We start from the raw sequence: 25,069 nt of genomic DNA, 5'->3' as shown, positions 1-25,069 counted from the left end.
GGAATGAAGCTGTTCTTGAATCTATGCAATGTTTGAAAAGTTGGGAAAGCAAAGTATATGTTAATCATTATAACTTTGATTTAGGGTGTAGCGTTGAAACCACCCTCTGCAAAGCTGTCACCATCTTCAGGGGAAATTCACGGTATGATTAATTTCTGAGCACTCAAAACTTAAGTGAGAGTTTGGTGTTAGACCCCTTTTCTAAAAGTATAGGTGGAAGCTTAGCACTGCATAATCAATTCTTTATTTACATGTTGTACAGAAATGAATGTAAAAGTCTCAAACTTTTTTCAGTAGAAAGTTCTATTTTTTTTAAGTATTCCAAGAAGGTATAAGCATAGTAATGTTAACTTAGTATTTGTCACAACAGAAGATAAAACAACTCGGTATAAAAAGTTAAGTAAAACAGGAACTTTCATGAAGGCCAAAAAAATAGTTTATCTTGTTGCATAATGATGTAGCGAGGTACTATTATTACCCATCTTTGATTTTTTTTTATAAACCAATTGGCTGAAGCACTAAAAAAAAAAAGAATTTTCAAACTATTTATTACTATTGAACTCTGAACTGTATGCACCAAATACAAGAAAAGCAAGCACATACATGAATGATTTTTACAAGCTCTTAGGGGACAGGAGAAAATGATAGTATGCATTTCATAACCTTTCTGAAACTAACTTTTAACTACAGAAATGAAAATAAGTTTACAGTGCACAAAGTCACATTTCCGGTTACAGAGTCAGTGGTGTATGGATAGTGAAAAAATATATCCAGGCTTTTCCACCTAAAACAGATATAAATAAGGGGACATATAAAAGTAAAAACTATTTTATATGCTTGAGGGAAAAAAAGTCAAGACTTCTATTCATTGCTTTAGAAATTATGTGTAGAGAAAATAATTTTAAATGAAGCAAATACTGTATTTTATATTTTAAACCATTAAAATAGGATGACATCTGAAGACCCCATCCAAATCTCAGATTAAATGATTCTATGAACTAAATAAATACAGAAAGGTGAGGACAGATGAAGAGAGTAAAAAAAGGGTAAGGTAAAAAGGAGCTATAAAGAAACACCCTTCCACAGACACATGAACTAACAGAGCGCAGACAGGCACCCGGAAGGGGAAAACACATAGTCAGATCTTGGCTTCCCCTATGTGGAAGACTCCCTCCCCAGAATTGTTCCGTAATGTTTTCTAGTATTTGTGTCTGAACGTCTGCTAGCCTCTTAGTGTACTTCTAAACACTTTTTAAGTTTTGATGTTTTCCTAACTAGACTGAATTGATTTGAGAATCAGTTGTCACATCCTTCATTGCTTGAGTTGAATTAAAATTTTGGTTAATAAAAAACTTCCAATTTTATACTTCCTCTTCTGAATCTTGATCATACATTTCCTGAGGCTGTCTCTTAATATTGATTACCAAATCAATGGTTAAAATTTTTGTTAAACACTGAAGAACTGAAGTTAGTAACTGGTATTTACCAGCTACTGATTCCAAACCCGTCTGACTGCTCACCATGGGTTGACTGGTTTGCAGTGCATGGAGCGTTCTTACATATATTTGTGGAAAGCTATACTTTCCCTTCTTAGACTTATACAGGATTTTGGGAACGCCTAAAAGAGCATTAGCTATTATCATGCTAACTATGGTTTCTTCTGATTGCTGACATTTTCTGGCATGGTTAAGAAGATAGTAATGTAACAGGATCTCAAAATTACCACCCACTGGCAAAACACAACCTGCTGGTAGAGTGGAGCAGCAGTAACTCTGGGAAGTACACATCTCCAGGGACTTCTCTCTCACTGGCAACATGCTTCCCTTTCTAGCAATTTTTGTGACTTGTAAATTTTCATAAGAAATTTCTATTCCAGTGTTTTCTGCTATTGAATTAGCAGAATTACTCTCTATAAATGGTTCACTGTCATCAATTATCCTGGTTTTGGTTGGAGGTAAACATCTCAGTGTTTCATCTGTCTGGTATGTATCTGTTGGTGTCACTTTTGGTGTTGAATATGGAATACAGGTTTCTAATTCTACATTTGGAACTACCAAATTTGAATACACTTTTAAATATGTTTGAGTTTTTGCCAGTTTACCTTTGTTCTTTACAACTGTGCCCTGATATGGCCTTTGTATTAAGCCACTAACAATTTCTGGCAATGGATTACTTTCTCTGCTAGTCTTATAAGTAGGAGGACTTGATGTATGATTTTGATCACTGGTTCGTGTCATGTAATTTAGATCAAGATCTTTAAATAACTGTCGAAGCATTTTAAATGCTCCATGTAAAGCATCTTGATGTTGTTCAACAAGACCCTGCACTGGTCCACAAAGAACTATACAGTGTGGTATAAATGAACATGTGCTAATCAAGCCAAGATGAACATACCTTTTGGATCTCAAGATAAGGGGCTTACAAAATTTCACCAAAGCAGTGTTACAGATTTCATACTGTGAAGAGGCCTGTGCTAGTACAAAAGGAGAAAGACCGATGATCCTCTGGATAAGAGAAACTTCTTCAGGTGATAAACACTCTACCACTGATATGCCATTCAGTCCTGCATAATAAATAACTAAGTCCGGTTGTTTCACACTAGACAGGAGCAATTTTACATTCTGACTCTGTAAATGTTTCATTATTGCTTTTGTCTTTTCCATAATCCAAAACTGAGAGGTGTGAAACTGTGCTTCTGAATTTAGAATAAACTCTGATCCAGAAGTTGAAAAAAGAGGCTGAATGGTTTCTGTTACTATCACTATTCTTATGTCACCATCTGCTGGACAGTATACAGAAAAGTCTCTGTGAAGCACAAGCCCAGCTATGATCCTGGAATCTGAGACAGGAAGGCCAGTGACACCAACATTCAACTCTACAAAATAGTCATCCACTAAGTCAAATACTTCTTCAAACCCACTTTCACAAGCCATACTCTTGAAAAAGTAGTTACACATCAGTTGTGAAATAAAGCTGTGATTATTTCTCCCCACTCTTCCACAAAAGTATGCTTCTAAGAGCAGCTCTAAAGAGCTCCTGCACAGTGTTCTCTCTTTAGTGGATGAAGAAAAGACGGACAAAAAGTGTTTACTTAAGTAGTGGTCCATAATATAATCTAATATTTGTGTCTGAAACGTTAGAAGAGCTTGAGAAATAAATTTCCACTGACAACAATTTTTCCAATGCCTTCTATGGGTTTGAATATTTTTGGAAATCAAAGAATCCTGTTCTTTGTCTGTTATTGTATGAAGTCCTCTGAGTAAATGACAAAGAAAGATAATAAACGTTTTAGCACCATCTCCTGTTTTTCTTAGATGACTGGAAACACACGCCACCACCATCCTGTACAAAAAAAGAAATAAAGCAACTCAGATTTTCAGAAGACTGCCTTCACACATGTAAATCAAGTTGAAACCATGGTTTCACAACCAAAGTCATAAAAGACTTTTATGACTGATGTTTTTAGTTTTAGTTTTTACAAAGTTTTACTTTGTTTTATTTCAAGATTCTGGGGTTGGGTGGAGCGAGGAGTAGGGAAACAAATGTTCTTGGGTGTTTGGTAAGATTTGATTTCCAAAAGAACATTCCACTGGACGGCGCTCGAATCCTACGCATACTGGTTTCGTCCAAGGTGAGTCTTCCCAGGAGCACAAGGTAAGGGTTCAGGGAGATGGCCCGGGGTGCCTAGCTCTGGGTAGGAGAGTGGGACAATAGTACCTGGCCATGGGACGCTCTAACGAGCTGGAACGTGGGACGCCGGTACCTGGCTATGGGATGCTCTAAGTGCAGCGCCTCCAGGAGGCAGCCTCCATCCCGGCTGATCAGCACCTCCCCGGTGGGCTTCGTACACAGAACTTGCCGCCCCTCGGGCCCCACGCAGCAGCTCACGATGGTCTCCAGCACTTCTGCCACCTGCAACGCCACCTTTGCAGACCCCACGGCAGCCATACCATGTAAAGTTCGCGAGTCTTCCGGCCACGGACGGGCGAGCACCAGCACGGCCAGGAAGGAGTGAGGCGAAGCGGCCGGAAGCGGAAGGGGCGGGGAGGAGGCCGCGCGACGGAGCAGCGGGGCTTCGTTCCCCAGCGCCCACTAACGGGGTAGTCCGGTACCGTGCCACCTGGGACTGGCGTTCCGGTAGTCCGCGAAGCTGGGAAAGAGGTCAGGACTTCTCAGGATCTGTTCCTGGACCGGAAACTGCCAGCCCTTCCCCAGCTCCCTGGGTGAATTTATTCCCAGCAGTGGCTTCCGCTGCCACCAAATCTGTCGCCCAGGAAACGTCCTTCCTCTAGAGAAGTCCGCACGCTTAGGGAGGCCTATGCGTAGGAGGGAGTGGGTCCCGCGGGTGGAACCGGGTTCGTGCCCCACCTGACAAAACCTCTGCGTTGGACTCAGGAGTATTCTGTCCACAGTATCATAGGTTGCTCTAACCATCACAAAAACAGCGTCGGGATGCGGGACAGCAGCAAGCTTTATGCTTTCCGCAGGAGACTTCGCCACATTTCCCGGGCACGGATATCACTATGAAACCCCCAGCCACCACAGTTTACATTTTCTTTAGCAGAGGGGACAGATGTGAAAACTTAGCTACATTGGCGATCACTAGTATGCTTTAAAAACAGTGGCCTAATATTGTTGGATACAAGTGCATAAGAAAACAGGCAAAAAAACCATACTGTTTCATATATTAAAACACATTTTCTCTCAAGGATGAAATGGTTAACAGTACGGCTTAAGATTTAGACCTCGGTTTCCTCTGACACTTGTGACATAAACTCTTTCATCTCCACTTTTCTTACCTTAAAAAATGGAGATAATATATAAAGGAAAAATCTCAAGGTTTTGCAGAGTGAGAATGTTTGCAAAGAACTTTTTTTGCATGGTGCCTGGCATATATACTAAGCACTCAACAGTCAAATATTTACAGTACACCCCCCAAATTACTGTGATATTCACTAGTGTATGGACCCACTCTCTCTACAAGAAAAGGATTATTTTGTAAAAGTGCAGAAAAGCCAATTAGGATGATAGCACAACACGGGACACCTATGAGAATGCAGTCAATATTAGTTAAGAAAATTACTTACCTTGTAGATTTGTCATTGAGGTTCAACAATGAGGGGCTGTTCTCCTTACCTTATTCCTACGCATAGGACAGGGGAAACCTGTAAGCCCTCCTTTCCCTCCCTCCACCCTGCCCCACCCAATTAATAAGACAGAACCAACGGACTATTAGGCAGAAGCAAGTAGACCCTGAGGACAGAGCAAGAATGGAAGAGGAGGAGGATGAAGGAAAAGAGAAAACCAGACAGGAATGATTTGAAACTCACCTGATGTTGACTCAGTATGGACTAAGTGATTTGAGAGGAAAATCTTTTTATATAGGTTCTGTATATATAATTGCTTAATAATAAGTTTTTTTCTGGTTCTACCCATCACAAAACAGTGGTGGATATAGCTATGGTACACCAATTGGAGCAGTGGATTACTCCAAACTTTTAAAAAGTAAAGTGCTACCATCAGGGTTTACCATTTAAGTGTACTGTGGAAGGAGAATCGACATGGAAGTCAGACATGGATTTAAACTTTTGCTTGCCATCACTCTTACTGCATAGCTTCTGGAATCATTTAACTTCTCTAAGTCTCAGATTCTTCATTTATAAAGGTGGGTTAACTTCCACTTACCGTAAGGTTATGATGAGTATTTAAGAACAATGAATATAAAGCACCAAGGAAAGCATACATTAGGGTTTCTAACTATTAAATCCTTCCCAGCCCTTCACCATCCTTCACAACTACCCCTACAAAAAAGATTTTTTTTTTAATTTAAACACTAGGATGAAGTTAGTCACATGTTATATTCAAAGTCATTTGATCACAGTTTGCTCTTTTTAAGAATTTTATTCAGAATGCCTACCTGTAGAAGTTAGCATAATTTTACAGATTAGAAAAATTCGATTCTTTTGTCTCTGCAAACATTTATAGTAGGTTAGGAATAATAGATTAGAAATGTAATACATTACAAAACAGTTGCCTATGACTAGATATCTGTACATCTACTATGCACCTTAGAGAAAGGATTTGACAGTGTGCTGTACTTACATTGCAGATAACATACTTTTATTCTATTATACAAAACTGACCAGTGGTAGTGTTTGAATTTATAAATGGCCATTCAACAGGATATTTAACTTAGATGTATATTTAGCATGCTAAAAAGTGAAAAAATTTTCAACTGAAGTTCTGTGGCTCAAATGTTTCATGGCATATTTTTAAATAAATTTCATTATTGTAATACTAAAATAATTTTACATGAAAAATGCAAAAAGATAAAATTTTCTAAACATTTTAGAAAGTATATTCACATTCATTTTGTCATGGGTTTCTTGTGTTTCTTCTAAATATGTTAATCATATTAAAGAGACACTGGTCCTATACAATTTTAACAGTCCATCTTCAATTAAAAACTGTAACAAAACAAACAGTATGTTAAAGAGTAACAAAAACTAACTTAAATATACCAAATTCACACACTGTATGTAAACAAAATGAAACCAAATTACATAATAGTGGCAGGTTATACATTTTAAAGAATTTCTTTATCCATGTAGTCAAATGAGATAGAAGTTAAAATGTAAACTTAGTGATTTGTATGGTGTTACCCCTTATTGGTTCAAATTGGAAAATTTGGTATAAATGCTAATATTAGTATTTTATTTCTGTACATTTAACATAATTCAAAATAATCTACAGCATCATGTATGGCTCATCGATATTGCCATCATCACTGTGTATCAACCAAAAAAACCCAAAAATATATTCATTACTCATTAGAAATGCTAAACACTGGAAAAAATGAAATTTTATACATTTGTTTTCTTAAATATTTGACTAAGATATTCTTCAAAAAGTTAAAACTGCCTTCTACAGAATTTTATGTGTAAATGGCACAAGTTGACACCCAAAACAGTGTGAATTCCATCAAAAAGGCACTGTTTACAATACTCAGAATAATCTGACTAGTCTACTTCAATGATGTCTGAGAGTGAATATATTTGAAATAGTTAAATAGACAAACCCTTATAAAAGTACAGCATTACTGTTTAAATATACTATAGCTATATAAAAGGAAATAAAATGACATAGAGAAATGACCCTTTATGACAAGCCTATAAACACTTTGAATCATATTGGGAGAGTCCTGTAACACAAAAATAACAAAAAGTATTTTCTTAAAGGCACAAAAGCATGAATACTAAATGAGTGTTGTATTTTACAAGGCCAACTTTTTCAATGGAATGGTAACAAAGATTACACTGTACCTTTATAACTGATACAAAAGAGTACTAACATGAAATACAAGTAAAATATCTATTGCTGAAACTTACTTGTTTCACATGCCCTATTTATTATCTATTCCTGGGCCAGCTACATCTCACTAAATGGTGGATAATTGAAGGCATAGTACATTTAATAACTAAAACAAATGCACATGTCAATAATTATTACTCATCTAAAGTTTTGTGTGAAAAAATAAAATTTTTGATCAAATGAAAAAAAGTGGTCATAAGATCTTAAATCCTAGAAACTATCATGAGGTTCTCAGACAACTGGGAACTGTAATCACAATTTTTATGAATCCATGTCTGAAGGAATATTAATCTCAGGTAGAGAACATTCAAAGTCAATTACATATATGGCTACATACAAAGTTAATTATGTGTTTTAAAGGATTCACATACTAAGCCTAGTATAAACACTGATCTAAAACTAAGCCATCAATTCCTGAGTTTTGTGTTCAGTTCACAGGAAGGAACTCATACAACTAAAAGCATAAGAAGACTATCAGATTAGATATATGCTTTCAGTGTATAAGAAACAGTCATGAGTAACCCTGCTCTTTTTCATGAACTAGTTTTTAACTCGAGTAAAGAACGCAAAACATCTGCCTTAAAAAAAAGAAAATATTACCTTTCCAGTCTTGGAAGATACCTATACAAATAAAACACTATTTAGACCAAATGAAAATAACACACAAGTGGGTAAGACTAAAACCCCAAATGGGGTTTTACCAACAAAAAATTTTAAGTTTTCAGGGTTTAATGATGAAATGATTTTTGTGATCAGCCAATTTATATGATATAAATACTAATTTAAACCATAAAGAGGATCAAATTGTACAATATTTACAAAGTATCATCTATCAATGAATAGGCAGTTGAGCATAAAGCATTGGTAACAAAGTGAGGACAAAAATTATATTGACAAGTATGAAAACAAACAAACAGATCCCACCTGTTCTGTGTAGTCATTATTACACCTACATTTACACCAGGTATAGGTACATCTTACTTATATTTCAGTCAATAAAAAAATGTTTGCACATGTACATATGGAATACAGCATTATTTTGCCAAAACTACATGGGAAATGGCTCTTCTTAAAATGTAAGGCTACTTAAGATAGCTATATTAGGGGGAAAAAAAGCAGGCTCTTTTTCATCACTTTCAATTTTTGTAATTTAGCAATCATTCCTTGATTTGATATTTATCATGGCATAAACAACTGATTGTAACCTTGCTGGTATCTCACAGTCTCTTCTTAATCAAAGGCAAATGTAGCCAGAATAGTTATTCTGACTTTTATTTTCATTAATAGCCATTTTGAAATCTACACTTTCAGGATTCTGAGATATATCTTAGGACAACAGCTTAACTACATTTGCAAAAATTGCTTTGAGGATTGTAAATATTTATGACAAAAAGTAAAAATATTAACCCCCCAAAAAATTAGGAAAAAGTTTGCCTGAGCCTGAACAAAAAAAATCTTGACAAATTATGATTTTATCACAGAATGAAGTTGCTCAGAACAGAGGAGAATAAGGAATTGAACTTCAGAACTTGATTCTCTTCTTAAATGCTCAACTTATTGCACATTTTAAAGAAACCAATTTTAATGTACACATAAATGCTACCAAAGTGTCTTTTCTTATCACCTTTCTCTTATTTGGCTTTTGAAATAAAATATTGGTTATAATTTTTTCTATTCTCTTTGTTCACTGAACACACTAGGGTCTAAACAAAAGCTAAAATACATTTTTCATAATGAAAAAAACATAAATTATCAGAATTTCATATGCTCTATAAACATCTCTAGAATTTGGCCTATGCTATTGGACCAATGGAGTTACAAAAAACAGAAATAAGAAAAAAGGACAGCAATAAATTTTGACCACACATTTTAAGCAAGTGCTTAAGGTGGTATTATATAGATATAAGAAAGATATAATGAACAGATCCAAATAGCTGCATACCAGTTTTTATGTTGATATACACACACATACATTTATACCTGTATCTATAAATATTAAATTCTAGGGGTTAAAAAGAAATCATGTGAAACTTTTAAAAAAGCAATTTGCCATCTTGTCTCTCTCAGTACATCCATTTTGACTACACTTTTTTCTTGCTGTTTCTACGAAGACAATTGATCTGGGTGCTTTGGAAATGATTTTTTTTAAACAGGACAGTGATTTGAACTATTCATGTCTATTATGCCATCATTTCCCATTCTGTAATTCCTTATTGATAAAAGTCTTGTGCCTGTTTTATGAAGAAAATAGATTGCTATATATATTTCATAAGAATGTTAATGCTATATCTCAGAACATACTATAGAATACAAAGACTACTGTCAGGTATACATAAGACACAATTGTGTATACATGTGGATTTATCACACTCACATGTAAACACATTGTCACAAAAGCTAGAAATGTTCTGGTACTTAACACAAAGCTCACTTTAATAACCAATAGTTCTTATTTCAGGTTAAGGATAAAAGGTATGAAAGGTCAACACCTCTACATTTGTCTCTAAGATTTTTGTTTTAGAAATATTGTGACGTTTTAATAAAGACCAAAGCAATTTGAACATTTGGTCCCAGGTCAAATCTGATCATTCCAGTTCATTGATTCAACAGTAAGGAACTTCTACTTGAACATGAAATTTATTATGACTTGAAGCAAAATCAGGAGGAAAATGATGAAGTAGTCTTTTTGTTGCAGAAAATAATCCGTGGCAGGTGTGCTTGAAACTAAATGATTTCGAAGAGCCATAATATTTCTACAAAAATAAGAAAAAATAAATTTTATAATTATATGTCAAAAATGTCAGCATAGAACTCACAATTTGATATATGGGGCTTATTAGTAAAGTCTTAATTAACAGAACACTTAATTACATTATCTAAAGTAACTAGTTCAATCAATTACGACTACCTGAATAGGAAGCTGATTATCCTCTGTGAAGCCATTATTAGGCCTTGTCTAAATCTACATTCCACGTTATACAAATATATTACTCAATGATGTGCATTAAACATAATTATTAAAATCTGATGATATAAAAATATATCACCTTTCTATAACAGTGGTTTTAAAACAAAAATGGTGCTTTTTAAGTTGGCCTATTAAGGTTCTTCTAGCTTTACTTTAGGGAAGATAGCAGAAGTGGAGAAAAATCCAAAATTTTCCAGGAAAAAATAATACAACGGATTTCATGACATTCCTAACTTGAAAAATGCTACATAGGCACTTCATATGCTAACAAAATGTTAACTTAGTCATGAAATGAGCTTACACTATCCTCATGCCATCCTAAATGCTTTTGGCTAAAAACAAGAAAAACTGATTAGTGAAGACATCCGACCCCGCCCCCACCCCAACTTCTTCTATTAAAGTGTTTTACTAGTATAAAGAAACAAATGAACAGGTTCATTGATTTATAAAATCTAATTAAACTAGAAAACGAAAATTTTATATAAGGGCTGATGACATCAAGATGCAGAAGACATGCTCCCTCCTCTAAAGGAGCTCACGGTCCAGTGGGGGCAGCAGGGGTGAGGTAAGTAGACACTTAAAATAACAACTCTGTAGTCTAGTAACTGCTCAAAAGCAGTTATGTATAGAGAACTGTACAAGGAAAGTGGAGAGATTAGTAACTCTACAGGGCAGGGTGAGTAATTAGAAATGGTACTAAAAGGGTGGTATTTGAATTATATTCTGAAGGAAAACAAGGATTTTCTTAATGGGCAGGGTGGGAGGAAGAGCAATTCAGTGTTGGCAAAGCTCCAGAGATGACACAGCAGCACAGTGTATCCTGGAGATGTGAGGAGTTTCACAGAACGAGAACATGGGACAGGTGTAGGGAATGGCAGGAGATGAGGCTATAAATGAAAACAGCAACTAAATGTAAGCTCTAAAATCACTAAGAAGAGAAAAATCATCTTTAAAAAAAAAATCCCCTGATACAGCAATGGGAGGCAACCAATCTGCACTCATGCTAGCTTAGCAATGGAGCAGGACAGATCAGGACCCTTCCCAGGTGTTAATGACTGTGCCGCTGGTTCATGAAGAGGTGTGTGTGAGGAAGGGTCTGGGACTACAAAAAGAGCACTCAAAGGTCTCAGGCTATTTAACCACTGCTATGAAGTATTTCAGTATTTCAACAACTGATGTACTCCAATTAAAAATTAGCTACGTACAAAAGGGACAGCAGAAGCCTTTGTTAGCTGACTTTCTCAGAAACCACCCCACTTCCACACCTAACCCAGCTATATTTCTAGTATGCAACAGCAGTAAGATTCTAATTCTGCCCTCACAGATGAGGAAAAACCACCACTCTCCCCCAATATTTTAGTGGTGAAGGAAGTTCATAAGTTTTAGGCATCAGGCAGCAGAAGCCAAGGTCTATTTTAGCCCAACAATGTTATGAAACTGTAAAGTTCGCATATAATTTCCTACATAACAGGATTCTTAACTATCCCTCTAGACTTAAATGAATAGCCACTATCCATATATATTACCTTTTAATTTCTTCCTGTGTTTGTTTTATAGATTCGATGGAATTTTGAATGTCTCCCAGTTCTATCCCTTTCTTTCTTCTTGTATTTGGTTTTACTGACTGAGCTGAAAAGACATTTGGAATGAAGTTGGTGAAAATAGCAAACACATTTAATTATAAACAATTTACATTTCAGCTTAATGATTCTTGTGTTACAAAATTTTCCTAGGCATTATTTTTATGGCTTAGAGAGTAACGTAATAATACTAATACTCTGCATTTTTTAAGTTTTAATCATATCACTTCAAAACTAGAATACTACAAATATATTTAAAGTAACCACAAATTTGGATGGCATCAGTTTTTTAAAATTCATTAAAGTAGACAAAAATAATTCATTAAAAATACATATACTAATTTGGGTGAAGGTATTACTCTCTTCTATCTCTTGTCTATTTGCCTACATCTGAAGAAGTCAGCTTTTTGGGCCCCCTTTTCAGTGTTTTACTGTTAATGTTACCTTTATTTCCCTGGTCACCTAAATTTTCTATCTTTTCAGTTGGTTTTGCTACCTTTTCTATAAATTTTTACTGTCAACTAGTATACTGTATTTTTTTCCCCTTCAAACCTCTCATATCCATTCCTTCCTTTCTGTTTTTGTTCAGATCTTAACCTCTCTCCAGGTCTCAGCTTTCTCATTTGTAAAACAGGAATAATAATAACACCATTCAAACTTCACATGGTGGTAGTACAGTGTGTTAAACATCTAGCTTGGCATACATTAAGTACTCAGTGAATGTCAGCTGATAAGTTACAGGTAAATAGTGGAGTGGATAAGAGAGTGAATTAAGGAACCAAAATATCTGCACATAATACATATACATACTGCCTTATGGGACATGTGACCTTGAACAGGTTAACCTGTGTCTCAATTTCCTTTTCTGTAAAATGGGAACAAAACAGTATAACTAATACTCCCCACTCCAGCACACCAGTACCCTGTGACTCATACTTTTAAACTTTTATTGATTTTATTCCTCTTTTACACAGGTAATCTTGCCCCCATCCACATCCCTCAAGCCAAGATTGCTCTAATCCATTAAAAATCCTAATAATTCATTCGGGTTCCTCTAAGAACCTACCTCAAACTGAATTCAGCTCCCTTTCCTTTAAACTGTTATTTGTTGTCTACTAATTTCCTGTCATTTATCATTTATTCACCTCTAGCGTTATCTCTATAAAAATAAGCTCCCCAGCTTAGTGTGAGCTTAGTAGAGAACTGTGGCTTTTAAAAAACAATTTTCTCAGACATTACCTTAATCCTTTCTTCATTATATCTCACTGTAATTCAAGACATTTTACACATTATCTGAATTGAACAAGAATGGCATACTAGTTAATTCAGACCACAATTTTGATATAGTTATATTTTTACTTGTCTGTGACTTCTAAACACTATAAGAATTTATTCTAAAAATGGAAAATTTTTTTGAAGCATGGAAATGAGTTCAAAGCTCAAAAAATGCTTCCTGCATTGAATCTACAAAATCATCAACAATTTTTCAGAAGCTAACAAGACGTAAGAACTAGTACTACAGTGTGGTTCTTGATTTACATGGTCTCTCTTGCCTTTCCCTTGTGGCCTGGTCTTAAAACTTACCTATAATCTAAAATAGCTTTTTTTTGCATACCATTTCTGTTTTCACCCAAACTCCTATATTATCTTCTAGAGTTAATATGAAAACCACTTTTCACATATTAAACATAAAACAGTAATATCCTTTTAAAAGTTTAGGTGCTTGTAGTGAATTGTCTGCAGTAAATATTTTTACCTTCACTTCCAGATGAGTCCTGGATATCAGGTTCTGGGGAGGAATAGCCTTTTGCCACTTTCTTCTGTTGCCTGGTTGGCTTATGTTTCATTTTTGGGACACTAACCTGAAAAAAAAGCCATGCTATGTGAATTTGCAGTCAATTTTTAAATTAAAGACCAATGTTGTACAACTGTCAAAACTATCCGTTCATGGGTGCAGTACACTGAAATAAAAACAAAGATGAAATAGTCTAATTAAAACTTAAACAAGATGTGATACACTTATATAATCGAATTATTAAATTGTAATAGGAAACATTAATTTGGCACAAACAACAAAAAATATTTTAAAACTATGCAATGAAGAGTTTCTCTTTACTCCTGAACTCTTATCAACCCATTTTCTTTGCCACAAATTACTCACACTATTACTTTGTATATCCTGCAAGAGACATTTTTATGTACACACAAATATGAATATAGACCCCCCATACTTCTAACTGTACCAGTATCTCTAGTTCAATGTCATAAATAGTAGTGTTCTTTTTCAATCATATTTATCTTGTTCTCAACATTAGAAACATTCCCATTGAATGATGTTGGGTTTCTCATAAAATTATTTACTTTTAATAATATCTGGATAATGTAGAAAGCATCTTTTTTTTTTTAAAGATTTTATTTATTTATTTGAGAGAGAGAGCGTGAGCAAGCATGAGCAGGGGGATGGGCAGAGGGAGAGGGAGAAGCAGACACCCTATTGAGCAGGGAGCCCAATGCAGGGCTCATGACCTGAGCCAAAGGCAGATGCTTAACCGACTGAGCCACCCAGTTGCCCCTAGAAAGCATCTTATAATAAATGAAAGTATTATTATTTTGCAGAGCATGATTTTTTTAAAAAAGATTTATTTATTTGAGAGACAGAGCAGTGGGGAGGTGGCGGAAGGGGGGAGCGGCAGAGGGAGAAGCAGACTCCCTGCTGAGCAGGAAGCCTGACATGGGGGTCAATCTCAGGACCCTGAGATCATGACCTGAGTCGAAGACAGATGCTTAACTAACTGAGTCACCCAGGCGCCCTGTTGCAGAGCATGATTTATACTTACAGAAAGTATTTGAATGCATGCACAAGATTCAGAAGTATATCAAATGATCAACTAAGACTAAATTTTCCTTAGAATAATGAACTTTAGACTCTATTAATAGGCTTGCAATTTTGGAGGTCAATCTTAAGGTTAAAAACTCAAATTCAAGAGAAGAAACTAGAATTAAAAGGGTAAGGTAATTTATATGCTTAGAAAAACAGGGAACCAGTCATCCTAACTCCTGGATTCCATTCATACTATTATAAAGAGGAATTATCCACCAATTACCTATTCTCTTGCAAAATCTTATTCAAAAGACTGAAATTCAAATAAAATTTCTGTAATTTTATTAACAGAAAATAAGCAATGAGCAAGTAGGTTCTAGATCCAGCCTACACTATGCCCTCCTACTTCAAGTCATAGAAACTAAACATTATAGCATTAGAATCCAAATCCACATTCTTAGAGTAGGTTCAAATTGGACATTATGAAGACTGGTGAGAAGTATTCAAAATGATAAAGGGAGTCAGCAATCTATCTCTCAGTAAACTCTACCTTTAGGAGGAAATACAGATGCCCTGTCTCTATTTATCATGTTAGTGTGGTTAAAGGAAGAAACAAAATTTTAAAATGTTTTAAAATTTCTTTTTAAGAGAGGGAGGGAGGGAAAAAGAGGGGGGAGGGGCGGGGGGAGAGAGAGGGATGGGGGGAGGGAGGGGGAGAGAGAGAGAGAGAGAGAGAGAGAGAAATCTTAGGCAGATCCATGCCTAGCATGGAGCCGAACACAGGGCTTGATCTCACAACCCTGAGATCATGACCTGAGCCAAAATCAAGAGTCAAATGCTTAAATGACCGAGGCACGCAGGCACCCCTAAAATGTTTTACAATTTCTAAATAGTGATACCATGTATGTGTACAGATATATATAATAAGTTTTGCCATCTTAGCCATTTTTAAGTGTACAATTCAGTAGTATTAAGTAGATTCACAATATTGTGCAAATGTCACAGCTACTTCTAAAACATTTTCATCATCCCAAAGAGAGACTATAATAATTAAGCAATGACTTCCCATTCTCTCTTCCCCTCAGTCCCTAGTAGCCTCTTTTTCACTTTATTCTACTTTTGAGCTCCAGAATTTGTTTGGTTCTTTTGTATAGTTTCTCTTTATTGATATTTTAATTTTGTTTATATATCTTTTTCTTGGTTTTCTTTAGTTCTTTGTTCCTGTTCAACTCTGTGGGCACATTTGAGACAACTGTTCTAAAAACTGTCTTCTGAGTCTGGTGTCTAGATTTCATTAGGGATGGTTTCTGTCAATTTATCCTGTTCCTTTTAATGAATGGGTCATGCTTTCATGCTTCTTTGTATGCCCTGTTATTCTTTATGGAAAACTGGACATCTGACTGTTATAATGTGGTAATTCAGGAAATCAGATTCTCCATCTTCTCCCCAGGGCTTGCTGTCTTCTGGACTGATGAAAGCTACAGTACTCCATTTGTTCAGTCAAGTCTCTAAATTGTTTTTGCAAAGACTGTATTCCTTGTTCATGGTTACTGAAATCTCTGCTCCTTAGCCTGTGTTCAGCTAGCATTTTGACAGAAGCTTCCTTGAACACCAGTAGCTAAACAAATAAAAACAAAAAACAAAAACAAAACAATACTCTCCCAGCCTTAGCAGACTGGATCCATGTAGCAGCCCTTTTTCAACACTAAGCCAGGCTTGCACAGGTCTTTTTTGAGCATAAGCATTTTGCCTTGAACATTTCCATGGTTTTCTAAAATCCGTGACTCCCTAGTTTCCCAAAGATTCTCTCCCCAGCTTTTGTTTCTGGCCTTCCACAGTCTACTGTTTTGTTTCAATGGTAATCTTTTGCCCCAGGATTGTGCAGGCTGTCAGTATGGCTCAGTACTTCCAAGCAATACCTGCAGGCTTTCTGGTTGAGCTGAGTTAGCGACAACATGCATCCTTCGTTACAATAGACATACACAATTTGTGAATAAGGTCTGCTCTGCTCCCTCTGGAACCAGGACTCACACTGGGAATCTGGGGACCCTTCAAGACTACCAGTCCACCCGTGAAGAGTTGGGGTAAGGACAAGTAAAAATGCCATAAAGCTTTCCTATGGCTTTGAAGTCATCTCTGTCTTGATTTAGCATTCATTTTGTTGCTGCAAACCTCTGACTGTTTTCCATAGTTCTGGCAAATTTGGTTCTGATCATTTTTGCTTGCTTTTTTGTTTCTTTGAAGGGACAAGAGCTTGGAGCTGCCTACTCTGCATTTTGCTGACCCCAAATTTTAAATTTTGAAGCCAAATTTTAAACACTGGTGGCCAAAGATACTAAGGGTTTAAAAGATTTGTATGCCTAGGGGTGCCTGGGTGGCACACTTGGGTAAGTGTCCAACTCCTGGTTTTGGCTCAGATCATGATCTCATGGGCTGTGGGACCAAACCCTGAGTCAGGTACCGTGCCCAGGGCGGAGTCTACTTGAAATTCTCTCTCCCTCTCCCTCTGCCCCTCCCCCCGCTCACTTTTTCTAAAAAATAAATAAATATTTAAAAGAAAAATTTGTATGCCTAGCAGGTCTTGTTACTTTTTTATTACATACCATTGGAGTACGATGTTTCACTTTGGTCTGGATAACACCATCTTTTTCGAACTGTATCATATCATTAAGTGGGTCCCATGGTCTAGTACTGTATAAATGAAAAAAAAAACCCGTTTCATAAATGAAAACACTTTTCCAAAAATGTATTCTATAAATAGATTTACATTAGCAATTATGAACCTAGCTGTAAGATTAATATTTATCATATCTAATCTTCTGATCCTCAGCTTATTTTGTAAACTACTCTCATGGAGTCAAATTTATAATGAATGGAACATCAAGTTTAAAATCTCAATCTAATTTATATGTATGGCTTAATGAAAAACTACTCCAACTAACATTAAAAATTACAGAAATAAAGGCAAAAACCTACGTTGGTATATTGTTTGTAACATACTCTTTTTAATTACTTACTCTGCAAACTTGTAATGCCATTCTCCTGTGAGTGGATCAAGCTCAAATAACTTGCATGTCCACTCTTCACTTTTTGTTTTCCGATCTCTGGCAGCTTGTCTTTGAGCTTCTTCTAAAACATACTTCTCTTGGGTAGCTTCCGTTTGGTCTTTGGCATTTATGGCTCGAGTTACCCGCTGCCAGAGTCTAATACATGTTTAAAAACAGCATTAAAAAAGCAAGAGAAAATCAAATCTACATAGAATAGATTTGAATCCCCTTGAGAGAAAATGGTGCCCATGTGGGTTTTTGGCTTTGACAAAGCTTATGCTCATAGGCTTCGAAATGTGTCAAGATATAAAAAGTGGTGCCTAAAGAAGAGAAATCACAGTGGAAACGAATTTTTTTCTTGCCAAGAGAGAGGTATTACTTGGATTCTTAAACATATGGCAATGAATGGTGCTGACCCAAGATGATAAGAATGTAATGAAGGCTTGAGAATCTATATTTTTAAGCTCCCTGGATGATTCTTATCACTGTTTAAGATTCACTAGCCTCAAAGATCCAATACTCTAATGCCATGCTTCTCAACCTTGGATGCAGGAATCATCAGGAACTTTTAAAATGAAAATCTTGGGGATAGGCCCAAGTATTGGTTTTTTAAATGTTTTCCAGGTGATTTTAATGTGTAGCCAGTGTTGAGAACCAATGATATAACAGAAAAGACTGAGGTAAAATTTTTTCCCCTACTAAAGTTTAGTTTTTTATCAAATAAAAATATACTATCTATATTCCATCTACCTAGGAAGACAGCATGTTGTGACTGAAAGAACACAAGCTTTGGAATCAGAGTTGGGATGAATTCTCGGCTGATGAACTAAAAGTTACTTATCCTAAGACTCATTTCCTCATCTTTAAAATATGTTAAATTATATTCACACCTCAAAAATTGTTGTATGCCTTGGCAAAGCTTCACTCTTGATGGAGAGCATCATGTGGTTATAGCTGAAACAATTTTTAGAACTGGTACATACATATTATTCCATTTTTGACAACCTCAATTTTGGATGTAGAAGTACACAGACATGAGTCCTCATGACAATGAGACATGAGAATGATATGCATATGAGAACATGTAGCGAGAGCTAAACTGTATAACGTATATAAAGTACCTGGTAGAGGGTCTTTTGCATAGAAACCTTCTAACACAGAGAAATATAATAAGAATAGAACTGGGCAATATTTAAATAGTATTTTTGGTTCAAAAGTAAGAGATCCAGCAAGAATTTCATGACTTAAGAACAGAAACGATAGTCATAATTATTACCCAACTAATGTAAGTCCTCTAGAAGCCTGCATATCTCATGACATAATTCGTATATTTTGTAAGCCAAGAGTAATTAGTCCCATGATTTTATACAAACAAAACAGAAGTTTTTGGTTTTTTTGTTTTGTTTTTTGTTTTTAATAGGCCCTGGAGCAGATAAGAAGAGAAAGGAAAAAATGGGAAGCTTTAGTTTAGAACTGCAGAAAACCAGTATGATTTTTTTAACCAGTATGATTTGTATATTTATTTGACATTCACATATACCGAAAAAAAAAAAATCCTGTCACATCCCACAAATGTTATTTTGAATTAAAATGTGACTGAAAAGTGACAGAGAAAAGTGTCCATACTCTTGAGGGATTAAAAATCACTCTTCGATATTCATGACGTTAGCTGAAAAATGGTATACTTACTTCTCTGATTCAAAATCCCCCTGCTCTTCAAATTTTACAGTGTGCCTTATTAATCTCCACTGCTTAATGTCTGGTGTTGGATTCCAGAAAACCTCTGAATTATCAGTCTTTTTGTCATTAATAAAAACTTCACTATCCTATATTTAAAGAAATTAAAAATTAATGTAGAGAATTGTCATTATTTAAAGAGGATTATTTAGTATAACAATATAATAATACTTTCTTCTTGATACTTAATCCCACAGTTAAACACATTTTTAAAACAAATACAACTAGCACTTTTCTAAAAGTCCCAAATCTCTTGTCATTTTATAAAACTATTAAATATGTAATACTAGTCATTTAAAAAATTTGAACACACAAAAAGTTCATGAAGAGCACAAGTTTTACTTAATAAACAAATTTCAAACAATTACTTGCAAAAACCTCAACAACCATTTCTGAACTGTCAAAGCAGAGCACAGTATTTGCTAGAACTACAATGAGATTCTGTTGACTACCTACCTATGTACTCAATACACACACACACACACACACACACACACACACACACAACACTTCAACAAGCTTTTCTTAGCATTAAAAATTTGAGCACAATCTTAGAAATTTCATTTTTTTAAAAAAACATAGTTTTATCTTTTTTCCAAACGATTTTTGGATTGAGGTAAATTTTTAAAATTACAGAGCATTTGTGGCCTCTTGGTTGAGTCTCTAGATCGTGTCATTTTCTCATCACATTTCTCATTATTTTCTGATTATAATGCAGAAAACAGCATATACTCAGTGTTCACAGTGAGAGTGCATCTAGACAGTACCATGATATATCCTTCTTATTCATTTAAGCTCCTCTTAACAAAATTATATAAATGTGAATTTATGTCAGTAGAGAAAGAAATAAAAGCCATTGCTCTCAAATACCACTGTATCCTTTCAATGTTCCTCAAAAGGAAATGTAACTCTAACTGGAAATGCCTCTTTCTTCGAGGTGAGAGGCAGTATACTGCTCTGAGTAGAAGCACAGCCCTGGAGCCAGAGAGCATGGGCTGGAATACTGCTCCATCACTTTGAGCAAATTAAACCCTCTGTGCCTCAGTGTCCTCCTCGGTAAAACAGAAACAGTTAACAGTACCCACCTCATACAGTCACTTAGTATTAAATGAATTAATATGAGTAACATTTTTAAACAGTGCAATACATTGTAAGTGGTAAGTTAGCTATTTTTATTGAATTAAAGTTTTGGAGGGTGCCTGGGTGGCTCAGTTGGTTAAACGACTGCCTTCAGCTCAGGTCATGATCCTGGAGTCCCAGGATCGAGTCCCACATCGGGCTCCCCGCTCAGCAGAGTCTGCTTCTCCCTCTGACCCTCCCCCCTCTCATGTGCTCACTCTCTCTCATTCTCTCTCTCAAATAAATAAATAAATAAATCTAAAAAAAAAAGTTTTGGAAAGATAAAGTACTACATGAAACTAAAGATTGTTGATAATAGCTCAATGCCAAAATATTTGTTCAGCTGAAGCTTATGTTGAATAGTGATGATACTTTTAGCAATGGAATAAGTGAACTTTTAAAATGTCATTTTTAATTTTTTTCATAGAATAAAATTCTCTTTGTAAAGCTAAAATACAAAAACACTTACCCAATGGCCTTCCAAAGTAGCTAGGACTTCTTTTCCCAATTTAAGTTTCCCTGATATTTGATTAACACAGTCACTACTACCTAGAAATGGCTTTTAAAAGAGAAAATGTTACAGAAATATTTTGCTTTTAACTTATATTTACATATAAAGTAGACAAAAAGGAACGAAAGACGTAATTGTATAGTTACAGTGCTACTGAAGGCAAAAAGGGTGAAATTTTAGTCAGAAATGTTCAATGAAAAGAAATTGGAATTTGTGGGGAAAAAAGGTAAAAACAGTGTGTGTGAAGTCCAAATAAACATACTGAGAAAGATCACAAATGATGACTCAGGCCCTGTGCTCTCTTCTGACTCAACTGTGGTCCATCAATGTTGTAGTCTAAAAGCAATAGTAATTCAGTGGACTGGAGGGACTTAATTCATCTTTTAGAATATCCCTTCCTTCAAAACAACAGTAAAACAATACTTAACCAAAAAAATCCTCCAAAAATTAAATCAGAATATACTTTGAGTTACTACATTGCCTTACTGATGTCTCTAGTCAGTGACAAAATTCTGATGTTCCAATCTAGCCCTTAAAGGTGTCAGAAATTACTTAAAACATCTTTAGTCTGATTTTCAGATACCATTATCACCACACAAGCAAAAAATTTGCTAAGATTGAAATAAAAGGGGGCACTGCACCAAATAATACTGAAGAGATACTTTTTATCAGAACAAAGTTGCTGATTAGTTGCTGATCAGCTGGATATCAACACAGGAGAAATTTGGTAACAAATATTAAATAGTTCATAGAAATATTCTTATCTGAACATATATATTGTCCTAAACCAATAACTGCCACAATGAAAAGGTCTTAAATTTCCCTTTCACTGAGAGGCAGACAAAATTTTCCAAATATAGCCAACTTCCCATTGAGAAGTGGGGTCTATATCCTTTCCCCCTGAATTTGGGTGGGCTTATAACTCTTCAACAGAAAATGGTGGAAGTGATGTAATGTGACTCTTCTGCCACCAGGTCATGGATGGCAATGAGGCTTCCACCTTGCTCACAAGAACTTGCACTTGGAACCATGAGCTACCACGTAAGAAGCTGGACTACCTTGAAGCCACTGTGCTGTGAGGAAGCCAAGCCACACAGAAGGGCCATATATATACAGGCGCTCAGATCAGCAGTCCTAGTCTTTAAGTTGTCCCAACCCATGCACCAGACACGTTAAGTGATGAGCCTTCAGATAATTCCAGCCCCAACTGCTGAGTCACTCACAACCTGCAAGTCTTCCTGAGGCCCCAAACATTATGTGGCAGATATAAGCCATCCCCAATATGCTCTGGTCAAGTTCCCGACTGATAGAAGCCCTATAGATCAGAGCAAGGTTGTTTGTAAGGCTGTGAGTTTGAGTAAATTGTTAGGCAGAAATAGTAACCAATACAACTCTTAGGGTACACAACTTAGCTCAAGTTAATACATACTTTGTGGTATTTTGTAAAGAAATGCTTTAATTTACTGAGAAATTTCTATCCATTCACTTCATATATCTCATCTCCCATAAAATACCAACAGTTTTATTGATTAAAATCAACAAACAAAAAATGAAGGCTTTCTGTTGATTTGGATCTGCCAAGGCTGCCCTCTGATGAATTCTGTGTTCTTAAATTTATTTTTTAATAAGGAGCTAAGCTGTGCTCTTTGCTCAATATTTATAGCACAGATTCTCTTTAATTAGGTGACACCTTTTATCTGTACTAACCTTTAGCTTGAATTCAAGTATTGCACTGTATCCAGTTTTTTGACATGTAATATTGACTATGCCACCAAGCTCCAGTGTCATTGTGCCATAAAGAATTCCTAAAGAAAAAAAAAACAACTTTGACAAAAGGTTGAAGAGAAATGCTGGCTAATAATAACAAGCAGAACTTTACAATCTACTCTCCCTCTAGGAGAAACCAATAATTCAAGGGTTTTCAGTCCCACCCAATAACAATCTATAACATACACAGAGTTGTTTCTGTAGGACTTAAATAGATAACAGAGGATACAATTATTTGCAGATTCCATTCCATTTGTAGATCCAATTATTTGCGAATTCACATTCTCACTAAAACATGTTAGCAATCCCAAAATAAATACCCACAGCACTTTTGCAGTCCTTCACGCACAGAGTGGTGAAAAATTTGAGTTGTCCCATGTGCAAATTGCCAGCTGAGGTTGAACAAGGTTAACATTGCCTTCTGGTTTCATCCCTCATTTGGTAAACAAGTGCTTTTTCTGCAGTATTTTTAAGAGCCACATTTTTCACAGTTTGGTGATTTTTGTTGGTAATTTTATGGTTCAAAATGACCTCCAAATGTAGTGCTAAAGTGCTGTCTAGCATTCCTAAGCAAAGAAGGCTATAATGTACCTTATGGAGAAAAGGTATTATTATAAGGTATTATAAAAGGTGTATTAAAGCTTGGTTCAGTCATGAGTTATAGTGCTGTTGGCTGTTAGTTCAATGTTATTGAATCAATAATATACAGTAAGGTGTCTTTAAATACAAACAAGGTTATGTATTAATTGGTTGATGAAAAGGTGACTCATTAACCTAATCTTGTGTTTCCCCTAGAAGCAATGGTTTACTATTCATTAAAATGTGTTTGTGGTGACTTTATGGAACATAACTACTGCTAATCACAAGAATCAACTGTATAAGTAAGACAAACATGTAAAAAAAAAAAATCCCTCAAGATAGGTTCTGTGACTAAAAGTGGAGAAAATTCTTTTAAATTTGTTAAAGTTTAAGTGTGCATGTGTGCATGATCTGTTCTTGGACTAAACTGTTAAGGGAGCTTTTAATATGCAAATGCACAATGTTAATTTCCAGTGGGAAGAGACTACGCAATGTGTCTCATACTTATTTGGCTATGGAACTCACTTTGTAAAACAATTTGTGAGATTAACGATTTGAGGAATACATCATAGAAAATACACAAGGGTAAAAAACAATCATTATTTCCGATGTTCATTCACAAGGGGTTATTATAATCTCTTGTTTTTTCCATGCAAAAAGACATTGGCCCTGGGTATCTACATAAAATATCATTTTCTTTATTCTAAATGATATAAGATTTTAAAAAATATATTTCTTATCAAATTTAGTTCATAGGGGCGCCTGGGTGGCTCAGTTGGTTAAGCGACTGCCTTCGGCTCAGGTCATGATCCTGGAGTCCCAGGATCGAGTCCCGCATCGGGCTCCCTGCTCGGCAGGGAGTCTGCTTCTCCCTCTGACCCTATCCCCTCTGATGTGCTCTCTCTCTCTCATTCTCTCTCTCTCAAATAAATAAATAAAATCTTTAAAAAAAAAATTTAGTTCATAATTTCAGATATTTCACTTCATGCCTATTTCAAGAACCACACATGAAGCTCTAAGAATTATCTAGCCTGAAGCCACAAGGTGGCCACTCTTGTACTTCAAACAAGGTAGGTCCATGTTACAGTGGATTGGAGTCAACAAGCCTAGAGTTTAGTCTCCATGTTCTCACTGGTTTGGCCTCAGATAAGATTCTTAACCCTCTCAGTTTCTACATCTGTGAAATGAAGCCACATTAAATAATTTCCATGTTTTCATGAATCAGTTCCTAAAAGAGGATAATTACCCAAAAAATTTATTTTTAAAAAATGGGTTGCAAAGGATTATACAGATAATGACCAAACAGTGTTGAAGCTGACGCCATATAGCTTAATAGTACAGGTCACAGAGATCTTGACTCTGCAACATCCTAGCTGTGTGATCTCAGGCAAATTAACCTCTGTGTGCCTCATTTTCCACATCAATAAAACAGACAATATTACCAATATTACAGGGCTGCTGAAGTGATTAAATGAGTTTATAAATGTAAGGTGCACAGAATGGCTGGGTCCCTGGTCTGCTGTAAATACAGTATCCTTATCTGTATCTTAAATAATGGGGAAAAGTATA

The 25,069-nt window shown here is 35.7% G+C and overlaps 2 protein-coding genes across 8 annotated transcripts in view; both read right to left on the bottom strand.

Annotated features, from left to right (window-relative positions):
* Positions 1-231: 231 nt before the first annotated feature.
* BBS10 (Bardet-Biedl syndrome 10) lies at positions 232-4,608 on the bottom strand. 2 transcript variants are annotated; one of them, XM_027591889.2, is made up of 2 exons: positions 3,764-4,608; positions 232-3,342 (listed from the first exon to the last, which is right to left on the bottom strand). In XM_027591889.2, the coding sequence occupies exons 1-2, from the start codon at positions 3,946-3,948 to the stop codon at positions 1,362-1,364; spliced, it is 2,166 nt and encodes a 721-aa protein (XP_027447690.1). In that variant the 5' UTR covers positions 3,949-4,608; the 3' UTR covers positions 232-1,361. The 2 variants fall into 2 exon arrangements, with proteins under 2 accessions (XP_027447690.1, XP_027447691.1); XM_027591890.2 differs by having other exon boundaries at positions 3,718-3,906.
* A 1,273-nt stretch (positions 4,609-5,881) lies between these two features.
* Positions 5,882-25,069, bottom strand: part of OSBPL8 (oxysterol binding protein like 8) — a 161,955-nt gene continuing 142,767 nt past the window's right edge. For 4 of the 6 annotated variants that reach the window (XM_027591882.2, XM_027591884.2, XM_027591886.2 and 1 more), the window contains 8 exons: positions 22,862-22,959; positions 21,113-21,202; positions 19,477-19,613; positions 17,758-17,943; positions 17,344-17,431; positions 13,676-13,781; positions 11,866-11,968; positions 9,992-10,124 (listed from right to left, as the gene is read on the bottom strand). In XM_027591882.2, the coding sequence (XP_027447683.1) occupies positions 9,992-10,124; positions 11,866-11,968; positions 13,676-13,781; positions 17,344-17,431; positions 17,758-17,943; positions 19,477-19,613; positions 21,113-21,202; positions 22,862-22,959 (941 nt within the window). Of the gene's footprint in view, positions 10,125-11,865; positions 11,969-13,675; positions 13,782-17,343; positions 17,432-17,757; positions 17,944-19,476; positions 19,614-21,112; positions 21,203-22,861; positions 22,960-25,069 lie in introns of all 6 variants that reach the window. The other 2 variants (XM_027591883.2, XM_027591885.2) reach the window with 1 other exon arrangement.

Source organism: Zalophus californianus, chromosome 9 (genome assembly GCF_009762305.2).
Source record: "Zalophus californianus isolate mZalCal1 chromosome 9, mZalCal1.pri.v2, whole genome shotgun sequence".
Classification (NCBI taxonomy): domain Eukaryota; kingdom Metazoa; phylum Chordata; class Mammalia; order Carnivora; family Otariidae; genus Zalophus; species Zalophus californianus.
The sequence above is the reverse complement of the archived record's forward strand: the minus strand, read 5'-3'. Positions and strand labels throughout refer to the sequence as shown.